Raw genomic sequence first — 12,300 nt, forward strand, 5'->3', positions numbered from 1 at the left:
TATATTGCTGTGTTACAGGAAATGACTTGTATATTATATGTGCTTGTACATGTGTATGTATGCAGCACAGAACATAGATGTAAATCATTTTCTCTAACCTAGCACGAGACACGTAAAGCTGAGTGGAATGAAGTTGAACTTATTATATGAATGTGCAGGTGTATACACGTGCACACATGCATGCATTGTATCTGTATATACACACATACACACAAATAGACACAGGTACATACAATAACATATGCACATACATGTATGCATCTATACATATGTATATTTGTATATTCACATACAACATGGATGCAAGTCGTTTCCTGTAACCCAGTAAGATATATGAAAAGCTGAGTTGAATCAAGTTGAACTTGCTATGTATTTGTGGGTACATGCATGTATGTACAATATAGCACAACAGTATATACACATATACACATGTATATATATGCACTGGCACACATATATGCACACACATCACATACTACGTGGATCTATACATACAAGTATATATGAACACATGCATGTATATATACATACATGCACATACAAATATATATATTTTGTGTGGATCTGTAATTTCAACTACTTTCCAGTGTCATTTCCCACAGTTGCAGATCAGCAACTTGTCTGTAATTTATAGTCTTACAGAATAGCCTGGGGGTGCTATGAGGTTACAGAGGCTTGCTCAGAATCACCCAACTCATAAGTGTCAAAGACAGAACTTGAACCCAGATCTTCCTGACTCCAAGGCCAAATCCCCTCATCTATTATGCCACACTACCTCTCTTGTTGTATGTATTATCCTACTTTGTAAGTAGAAAAAAGCAATGAAAAGGAAAAAAACAAAGCCCAGATACTATACAGTTTTGCAGGAGTGATTTGCTGATTAGACACTATTATAACAAAACCGTCTCAGGTTTCCATCTCTCAAGTGGGATTGCATTTGCATTCTGGATTAAATGGTAGATTTAGAAGGGCATGACTCAGTTTGTGGAATTTTCTAGAAGAAATGATAGTGGAATCTAACACTGTTCTCTGGAATCCCTCCAAAGGCTATTCTGTTTGGAGACTTTGTGATGATGGGCTTTGTTCATGTTACATCTATTTGCTTAGAGACAGCATGGAATAGTGGATAGAGGGTCAGCCTTAGATTTGGGAAGCAGTTAGTTCAAGACCAACAGTATGAGACATTGAAAAAAAGGACCTGGGTTCAAATCCTGGCTTTGCCACTTACTGTTTGGATGACGTTGGGGCCAGTTACTTCACCCCTCCGGGCCTCACTTTCTTCAACTGTAAAATGAGAGATTGGATTAAATGACCTTTAGCCTCCTTTCCAGTCATCTAAATCTATGATCCTATGACCTGGGGACTATACTGGCTTTGTGGCCAGTCACTTAAAGTGTGCCCACTTTGTGGGCAAGTCACTTAAATTCATAGTCCCTTAGGTGACTCATTAAGTTACTGAAGAATTGAGGATCTACATTAGAAGAAGGAATGTCCACACTGAGAACTCCCTGATAAGAAACCACACCCTCCTTCCTCCCCCAAACAAAGAAAATGAACAATCAATCAAACAAAAATCCTCTAAAGCCCAAACAAGCCAAACTGACCCCCCTATTTGTAGCCCAAGCCATTTCAATGGGATTGAAACTGAATGGTTACCAATCTGAAGACATTACATTACTGTCTCTCTGTGATAGGAGATGCCTGTTTATGGAGTCTTCTTTGAGGCTGACTTCACAGATTTTTATTTATTATTTTAGTAATAACAACTTCTATTTGTAGACACTTGTTGAATCCTTGGCTATGAGTTATTGTGCTATGCCTTCCTACTGGCAAAAAGAGTTATTAATAGATGCCCAGATTCAGTGAAGGAGCAGCTATTATTCAACAGATTCTTTAACTTGCATATGTAATGGATGTAGGAACTGGGGAACAAGGGCTGTCTGCAGTCATGTAAGCAGTGATTTTTGGCTGAATTGAAAAGATAAAGGTTTTCATCATATATTCTACATGTAATGTTGAAGACAGTCATGAGTACATATTGTTAAATATTTTGCAGTTTCAGTGAGAGAAGTCTAGATCTTTACTATATCTGAGAAATGTATCTGACAATTTCCCCGTTGGTTTTTTTGGGAGTCTATTTTATTATTAAAGCAATAATTCAATCTTCCTCCTGTTGTCTTTCTCTAGGCAGAAATAGGGTAGAGAAAACACAGATGTTTATCAGCTGACCCATTTTTGGGGGGGCCAAAATGTTTATGAAGGGTGAAGACAGCCCGAGTTCTATAGTGCTTCTCTTGCTTACCCCCAAATATGGTGAATTTATGCCTTTTTCAGTTAAAAAAAATTGTTCTCAAGTTATGTTAGACCTTCTTGAAGGCACGCCAGATATCATTCTCAGTTTATCAGGAAGCCTCACCCTATGGCCACTTAAATCTGTGAAGAGGTTGGCAAGAGATGGTGCTGTTCTTGTGGTAAATGTAAAAATGGATTTGTCCCACCTTTCTGTCCCATTGATATTTTGTAGTCAAGGGGACTACAGATAAATTAAAGGAGTCAGATAGTAACATAAATACATTTAGACTTAATTCTACCTCTTTAAAAACATGAGGATATTTTAGATCTTATATTGCAAATGTGGCTAATTTTGATCCTGGTTAAAATGCAAGCTGTCTTCCAGGTGAGATTGACAGCCTTTTAGGATTACAATATTCAAGGTCTATCAAAGAGATCTTCTCATTAATAGTGCTTTAGTCTTTGGGGTTAGGTGACGAGAGTCAGCGACTTTCATTCAATAAGAAGAGATTAATCCAAAAAGGCTGAGTACTTTCAATAATCATCTTTTCCCCTTTTGTGTGTGACATGAGTGGGTGATATGTTAGGGCTATCTGGGGAGGAAAGGAATAATTTGCCCGCCATAATCCAGTGGTCATGACCATGGTATTAATAAAATGTCTTATTTTGAGGGAATGCTTTTTCATTCTGAAATAATTTTCCATTTATTTGTTTTGTAGGAGAGGGCATTTTGCTATTACTAAATATAGACACTAGTGTTTTTCTTCTAGGAATTTTGTCATTAGAAAGTAAAACAAAAAGGAGAAAATACATTTACATCTATATCTATATCTATACCTATATGCACATGAAAATGTATATACATATACATACACGCATATATAATATGATACTATAAAACAAAACTGAATGACACTGACCTCATTAAACAATTGTGGCCACCTACACAAGGATACATAGCCCAGCTCTAAAGTAGATAACTTTCACTGAGACATAAGTCCCTTTCCCTCCTTCTCCCCTCCCCCTGCCAATCAGTTGTGAGTTCTTGGTGGACTTTCTTCATCATAATTAGAAAGCATTTTTCTTCTAATTAGCATGATGTGCTTTAAAGACTAGGCTTGATCTTTTAAGCACTCAACACCATCCCAAAGGTGCTCAAGAAGGATTTGTTGAATGAATGCAAAATTGAACAATAAAAAGATTAAAATCTTCATTGCTTCCTTCATACTCAATCTTTTCTATTACCTTAATTCATAGAAGGCCCTTAAGGGAATCTCTGGGTGTTAGAAAGATCGATGGTTCCTTAGTTCCTAGGGGTTTATTCTTTTTTCCTTAAACAGGAACAGAGAGAATGCTATTGATGGTATTTCCTTCTGATAAGATTTATTTTCCTTATCGACATATCAAGAATGAAAAATAACCAGCCATTATTGCTTTCAGATAATCCCGGATATTGCCTGTGGGAATGCCAGTTCCAATAATTCTTCTGGAGGCCGGCTGGTATCCTTTGAAGTTCCACAAAACACTTCAGTAAAGTAAGAATGTGGTTTTCTTTGCTTGGTTTTTGAGATGCCTGACTTTGTAATGATAGGTATCATAGAAATGCTGTGTTTGCTAAATTTTTAGAGGGGTCACTGAGTCTGTTGAGCAATTACTAGAAATTTTCAATAAAAAATGACCAGTAGAATTTCTTTTTTCTTTTTAGTGAGGCAATTGGGGTTAAGTGACTTGCCCAGAGTCACACAGCTAGGAAGTACTGTGTGTCTGAGGCCGGATTTGAACTCAGGTACTCCTGAATCCAGAGCCGGTGCACTATCTACCATGCCACCTAGCTGCCCTGACCCATAGCATTCTTAAGAGTGTCTGGTGGAATTTCAGGTTGGTTTATGAGAGAACACTAAATAAATATTTAATGGGTTAAAATATAAATGCTCTGCTTAGGATGTGTTTGTCCATGTAACCAATTTATTACTGAAAGATCTCTACAGTTACATGTGTAGGCATAGCCGATACCACCCAGGAAGCAGAGGAAGAAGTGTGATGTAATTTATTGTCTATACCTATGAAGTTGTTTGTGAGCTTCACAATAAGGCTAAGAATGCAGAAGACATCAGTCAAGATCCAGAGGCAACCATGAGAATTTTTCCCAATTATATTTGTCTTCAAAAAATATGTTGAGCCTTTAACAATTTCAATGGGTCATTGGGTCACTTAATATTTAGAGAATACCCAAATTGTAAATTGAAATATTGATCTTTCCCCGACCCAAAATAGATGAATGAAAATAGCAAGGAAACCCTTATCTTTGTAGAGGGCACTACCATCCTCACAGTCCTCCAAGTGTGTAACATTAGAGTCAGCCTTGACTCTTCCCTGGCTCTCATCCTCCACATTTATTCAGTCGCTAAGTTTATTAACAAAGTGGTGCTTGCATTGAGTCTGAAATGAAGTAAGAGATTTATGAGATGGAGGTGAGGAGGGATGGGGATAGCCAATGCAAAAAAAACCATGGGAGATGCACTATCTTGGGAAGAACAGAAAGTGTTGCTTGTCCAGAATTGCTGGGGAAACCTGGGAAGTAGTTTGACAGAAATTGGGTTCAGAACAACAACTTACACCATATATCACAGGATGCACTGTCTGGATACAAAACGTTATACTATTTAAAAAAAAAAGATGAGAAAACAAGCAGATCAGTTACCTTTAGCTATGGCTAAAGATAGTATTTTGGTCAAGAACAAACAAGGTATGGAAGCATTCCCCAAAGATAGCAATTTTAGTTATATGAAATTGGAGAGCTTTTATCCAAATAAAGTCATTACAACTAGAATATAGGGAGCTGTCATTTGGGAATCTGCTTTCTCCACTCGTATATCTACCACATAGTTTGGGCTCCCATAATCTCTTGTCCACACTATTGAAATAGTCTGCTTCCAGTCTTTCCCATGTCCATTCCATCTTCCATATTGCAGATGAACCCAGAAGAGTTAAGAGACTTTGCCAGGGTCATATAGCTAATGAATGCCAGAGAGAAAAGACATAGGTTTGAGTGCCACTCTAAGGCAGGGTTCCCTGGCCTTAGTATACTGCTCAAATTTGTATGCCATGCTATATATAATATTGTTGGCCACATGGCTTTGACCACACTACTTCATACATTCCCTTTTGAGTCCCTTTATGAAGGAAGTTGTAGCTTCTTGATTCTAAAGAAAATCGATTCAAATCCTTCCCACCTTATCCATTTTACACACTATAGCACTTGGATACCTTTCATGCCCCAAATCTGGAGTGTTCGGCTCTTTTTGATCAGAAGTTCTTTTTCATTTTTGAAAAGCCCTGAGATTTCTGTGGGTGGGTAGGTGGGGTGTAAATACTGGGAATTCTGCCAAATGGCGCTCAGGGGTGGAGTTAGAGTAGGAAATCTCTGGCTGACTGTGTTCCTTCCCTGACTAGAATCCAAATCCACTGAGCATATGTGGCAGCAGCCACTGGCTAGGAAATCTGTTGCTAGATGCTGACCTACTAGTTGGAAACTCCTGGGATAAATGTTTTATCCCTTAACATACAACTTGGAACCTTTTCATCTTCTAGCCTCAGTGAAATAAGGAATAACTAATTACTCTTATTTGAATATTATTATCTGTCATATGCTCTTTTTGAATAGCCTATAGCCCCCCATTCTAATTGTCCTAGTTCTTTTTAGTTTTTCCTAAAAAAGCTTTTATATTCTGACTCTTCAGATATTTTTATTGATCTTCCATGAACCAATTTGAAGCTCTGCCTGACCCTCTTAAATGATAATTATTTGAACTGATCACAGTGACTAGCTGACCAAGGCTTCATTATAATGGAAGTATTATTTCAAGGGTCTTATGTGTTCTATTTTTAAAAAATAGTTACCCTTCACTTAATATTTTATAATTTTTTGTACCATGTACTTACTTTAAGTAACTGTGATGTAGTGAAAAGAGCTCTCTGACCTAAGGCCAATTACATCATTTTGGTATTTCTTTGTCTATAAAATAAATTTAATAATAACTGTATTCTCTACATTATAGGGGCATTTTTAGGCTCAAATGTGATGAGCCATAAAGTGCTTTGTACACCCAAGAGGGGTACATAAAGGACAGCTTATTGTTATTTAAATTCTGGAAATTCTTTGTATGATGAATAATTATGGGAGTAACCTTTATATGAAAGGACATAATGCTTAGTTTACATTTCTTATTAAAATGGCTATTGAAAGCTTTCAAAAATTAAAGTAGTTTAGACCTAGATCTCCTAGACTGGGGGGTAGGGGGGGATCTGCAACCTCAAGGCTAAGTTTTACAGAACAAATCCTTTTATTAAGGGATTTGTTCTGTGAAGTTTGGATTTAGTCAAAGGGCCACACTTGAGGACCTAGAGGGCCACATGTGTCCTCGAGGCCGAAGGTTCCCCACCCCTTTCCTATAATAGAGGGTACTTTCTATGCTTTGAATGAGAATAGGAGATAGAACCTCAATTTTAATTTGTGGGAAGCCATGTAAAATAAATGAGTAAAATCGGTAACTGGATGGCTAGTTGCTTCTAATAATAGCAGTATTTGTATGGCCCTTTAAGGTTTTCAAAGAATTTTACAAGTAGTATTTCATTTTGTCCTGGCAACAACTCTGGGAGGGAGGTGCTATTATTATCCCCATTTCATAGATGAAGAAACTGAGGCAAAGCATTGGGACTCTCTTTGTCTTATCATCATCATCATCATCATCATCATTTTTTTTGGTAGTTTGATTGACTGATTCTTGAGATGGGTTTGATTTGTGGCTTACTTTTTCCTTTGCTTCTATTTTCAGGATTTGGAAAGATGCCACAGCATCTCTTATTTTGCTCTGGAAGGTCACAGCAACTGGATTTAAGCAATGCTCCCTTATTGATGGCAGAAGTGTTACTCTCCTCCAAGCGCTGGGTGGCCTCGTGCTCTCTGAGGAAATGCTTGCCTTGGGAAACAATTACTTTATTGGTGAGTGTATGGAAAGTTGCTTTTTCCTCCAATCCCAAGAAGCCGCTCCTTATAATTTTGCACTGTGTTGATTTAGTTATTAGAGAGCTTGGACATGTGTGACATCTATAATTGTCACCATTTCTCCTGTTTTGGGACAGAGGTAACTTATTAGATTAACATGTATTCCTAAAGTAACATTGCCAGTGTACATTCCTGATATTTATTTGAGAGACACTAAGTTTTGAGTGTATGTATATATTTGTGTGCGTGTGTTTGTCAGACTTTTGATAAATATTGAAAAAATATAAATATAAATTTATTTTTTTCTATTGGGATTCTGCCTAGCTAGTCATCCTTGGTGATATATAATCACAAATGACACCAAATTACCTTCTAGCTGTTTGTAATGGATTTGGGGTGGAGTAGGCAGAGATAATAACTCATCCCTCTCCCACTTGGCTCTAACCAGAATAGAGGGCCTTCAATAAGCCACATTGACTGGACTGAGAGTGCTTCATGTTTATTAATAGGAAAGGACCTCTTTGATTCCAATTTGACTTGTCATTTGGAAAAGGGAGTATGTGTGCCCCTCTACTGACTTTAAGGTATTCATTCTAAGTTCTGCCAAAAAATCAGATATTGCGTCCAAGTCTCAGAAGAGTAGAGTTGAGCTAGCTAGATCCTGGCATGTGACCTGATTTGAGGAGTTTAAGAATATAGTGGTCCTGGGATCAAGAGACCTGGATTCAGATCTCACTTCTGATCCTCACTAGTTGTGTGACTTTCTGGGTTAGCTGTCTAACCTCCTCTAGCTTCAGCTTCCTTACCTGTCAAATGAAGAGGTTGGACCGATCCGAACTCCATAGAACAAATCCTTTTGGATTCAGTCAAAGGGCCTCACTTGAGGACCCAGAGGGCCTCGAGGCTGCAGGTCCCCCACCCCTGGACTAGACGGCTTCTCATGCCCTCTCCTTCACTTCTGGATCTATGGACTATGATCCCTTCCCTCCCACTTTCTTCCGGGAAGGCAGCATATTAGAAGGTTGTTTCCTTTCTCTTTGAGATGAGCAGAAGAGCAGATTTTAGTTCTTCATTCTTCTGTCTCTTCTGCCTTCCTATTGAGCTCTGGAGTAGTTCCCTGCCTAGTCCTCTTTTTCTCAGAAGGCTTAAATAGGGATGAGAAGGTTTGGAATAGCTACTGTGGTGGGATAGAAAAAGATAGGGAGGAATAAAAGAATTGCCTTGCTCTGGTGAGGGACCACTTATAATTTTGTAACTTAATGACAGATACTATGCTGTATCTATTGCCAGAGTAGACAAGGTCTTATTCCTTTGGGAGAGCAACCAGGGAGTGATGACCTTGATGTTAGTGAGAAAGTAAGTGGAGTCAGGAAGGCATCTTGGTGAAAAGAGCCAGGGGAAAGAGCAATAGGAAGAAAGAGGAAGCCCGTAAAGCAGGTGGGATAGATAGGTAGACATGGAACCTCCCCCATGAGCCAACAGCTAAGAACTGCGGGATATGGCCCTTGTCTGACAAGGCAATCAGCCTGCAGAGGGGGATGTTCTGCCAAGGGGTATAAGGGAGAAACTATTTGGGCTTTCCTAAGGGTTTTTTTAGGCTAGTTCCCCTAAAAATAAACAAAAAGACACCCCCACATTTCTCCCACCTCCTACCATAAGTCAGAACATCGAAGTTTCTACCACATGGCTGAAATAAATACTTCACTGAACAGATATAATTTGGCTGTTAAGTCACATACCTGGGACCTCTTTGAGTCCTCCTAAAATGTAGCTTTGTTATGGAGGAACAGAAGAGACGCTTATATGTTTGGAGGCCTCACTATTCAACTGCTAATGGAAACTGTAAGTCAAATTGTGAAAATGATTTCCTTTTAGGCATACTCTGACTATTTATTGAAGGAGATTATAGTTGTGTGTATTTGAAGGCAGAATTTGGTTTTGAGATTGTAGCCTATAGCAATGCATTATTTCTTTCTAAATAATAATAAAATATAATAATCACTATTGACACTTCTTTGGTGATTTAAAGTTTGCAAAGCCTTTTATAGTCATTATTTTATTTGAGCCTAGGACAACACGCCGAGATAGGTATTATAGGTATCCATCCTCATTTTACAGATGAGGAAACTGAGATACAGAGAAAAATGATTTTCCCATGTATAAAATGAATGGTTATACATCTAATATCAGAATTTGAATCTGTCTTCCAACAAATAATAATAATAATGATGATGATGATAAGTCACAATTTTCTTATAAAAAGTATATAGCACATTTCCCTCGCAATAACCCAATAAAATAGTTTAGTCCTATTTTATGGATGAGAAAAGTAAGGTCTTCGATGTCTTAGCAATGTTTGTACTTAATAGACAATAGAGATACTGCTTTGTATTTTTTCTCTAATTGTATTGTGGATGTAGTCATAGTCCAGAGGGCGATATGGAATTTGAAAGGTAAAACTCCCCCTATGTCAAATTAAGAGTAAGTAACAGGGGGCTTCTGGGAAATCCTGCTCAAATGAAGCTCAGGATTCATGAAGATAAATCTTTTTGTAATAGAAGCCACTCCCACAAAAGTTTGACTTTAATTAAAGTTTGCATTTCCCTAATTTTTTAGGGGGAAAATCATTTTTTTACCCTTTAATTTACTAATACCTAAAATATGGAGAGAAAAAAAAAATCTCTAAAATGACCCTCTAGTCTGTGGTGCACTGAAAATCATTTGTAGATTTCTTAACTTCTTTTCTTTGGAAGCCAGTGATTCGAATTCTTTTTAATTTCTGATGCAGAACTTTCCAGGTGTTTCACGTAGCTTTGTCTTGGAGATCACAATCATCTTTAAAAAAAATAGATAAAAGCAGAAGGCAGTGTTGTTACAAGTTACCTCCTGTGAAGGCATGGCCGACTTCCCAACAAAGACAAATTGGCTACACCCACACACTGGGAGCTAATCCACAGTTTCTAAAATCATCTTTCTTATTTTAAAATTAACAAAATTAATTCTTTGTGATTAACATGGACTCCTTGCACTTTATATAGTAATATGTATTTAAGATACTTTATTACACTAAAAAAAAGGGTACTTCCTTTGCAATCCATTTTACATTTCTGGGATTTCAAAATTCTGCTGATTTAACTTTGTACCAGAATATTGTCTGGAAGTACAGTTACAATAGTAGGACTTTGCCTGATTGATGAGATGGAGGTGAGACTGAAGAGGCGATGAGTTGAATGTAAAATAGAATAAAAGTCTAGACTTCTATAACTGAGTCTCCCTTGTTGGTAATCAGTTTGGCTTTTTCATATTGTTAAGAAAATGTATTTGTCAACCTTCTACCCACATGGAAGGTTGTCTCTAATTGTACATGGTAAAGGGAAAGTAAGGGAAAGGGAATAAGCATTTATATATCGCCTACCATGTGCATGCTAAGTGCTTTACAGTATCTCATCTGATCCTTATAGCAACTCTGCAAGGTTAGGTGCTGTTTCATAACCATTTTATAGATGAGGAAACTGAGGCAGGAAGCGGTTAAATGACTTGCCCAGGGTCACACAGCTAGAAATGTCAGGATTTGAACTTGAGTCTTCTTGACTCCCTAGGTCTTTCTAGTGGACCACTAGTTACCTCTCAATGAATTGTGTAGGGTGTAGGCATACACAGAGAAGATCTGGTAATAATAATAATTATGATGATGATATTAACTGAAATTCATGTAGCACTTTGAGTTGTTAAATGCTTTACACATATTTGCCCCTTTGTAAAATTGATGTCATGATTACCCTTTTTTATGGCTGAAGAAACTTGGGCTTGGGGAGGTTGTGACAGACCTTCCCTAAGGTCACACCTCTAGTAAGTGTCTGAAGGAAGATTTGAATTCATGTCTTTCTGACTCAAAGATATTCATACTACTCAAGGTGTCCCAAAAGTCTTAGTGCAATAGCGTAAACCTGCTTAAACCATGGGTACTGCGTAGATCCAAGGCAAGAGGAGTATTTGTAAGGTTTTTATTATTAGCTCTGTCATTCCTACTGTCGGGACTTCCCAGGGACACAGATCAGTTTGGATAATCAATGATGTAAATATTTAGAACACTTTTATTCACTACTTAGGGTTCAATATATGAAGTAAGCTCGTCAGTGGGCATCCCACTCATCTAAAGCTCAAATTTGTTCGTCCTTTTCAGAACACCTCCTCCAAGCAGATACCCCATTATCATCCCTTCTCCTCCTCCTCCTGTTCACCCTTCTCCTCCTCCTCTTCCTCTTTCCTCCTCTTCACTTAGCCCTGAGCTGATCCATTTCATCAGAGGGTCACACTTCTTTATCAAAAAATGCAGTTGGTAATGAACCAGTGAACACTCCTAGTTCATAGGATTCTTAGTATTAAGTTTTCCTGCAAACAGAAAGGTGAGGACGAATGGTGTACACTGTCAGCTTATCTCTTATCTCTGACCTGCTTCATATTAAAGATCCCTGGGCAGGGGAGGGGTCTCCCTGCCCCTGAAAATTCTGAATCTTTATCCCATTGTAATACTCAAAAATCCTCTATGTTCATAAGAGGTCCTTTTCTTCTTCTAACAGTAATGAGGGGAAAACCATTGGGAGTCTGACATTTAGCTTTTGGAATGAGTGAGAGGAGATTATCTCCTTATAGGTAGAATTCTGCCAGCCTCCCCGAGGGGTAGCTACAGATCCTAAGGAATCCTATTAGGGAGTCACAGATTCAGAGTTAGGAGGATACTTAGAGGTCATCTCATTCCCTAATTGGGAAGTGGTGGCCCACAGCTGCTACATGATTTGTCTGAGGCCACAGAGATAATCAGCTACAGAGCTGGGATTTGACCCCAAGGCCCTCTGGCTCCAAAACTCTGCTCTTTCTCTAGTCCAAGCTCCTAAAAGTTTAGTGCTTTAGAGGCTGAATGGGGGCTCCAGGAGGCTTACCCCCAAATCAGTTCTATATAAGCAATGACACCCACCCCTACTCAAGGTTCTAGTAAAATGACT

At 38.2% G+C, this 12,300-nt stretch overlaps 1 protein-coding gene across 1 annotated transcript in view; it reads left to right on the top strand.

The window, feature by feature from the left end:
* DNER (delta/notch like EGF repeat containing) overlaps positions 1–12,300 on the top strand; it is a 340,534-nt gene that overhangs the window by 130,195 nt on the left and 198,039 nt on the right. Inside the window, 2 exon segments of the mRNA XM_020970975.2 lie at positions 3,733–3,827; positions 7,128–7,294. Coding sequence (XP_020826634.1) covers positions 3,733–3,827; positions 7,128–7,294 — 262 coding nt within the window.

Source organism: Phascolarctos cinereus, unplaced genomic scaffold, assembly GCF_003287225.1.
Source record: "Phascolarctos cinereus isolate Bilbo 61053 unplaced genomic scaffold, phaCin_HiC Scaffold_7;HRSCAF=346, whole genome shotgun sequence".
Classification (NCBI taxonomy): domain Eukaryota; kingdom Metazoa; phylum Chordata; class Mammalia; order Diprotodontia; family Phascolarctidae; genus Phascolarctos; species Phascolarctos cinereus.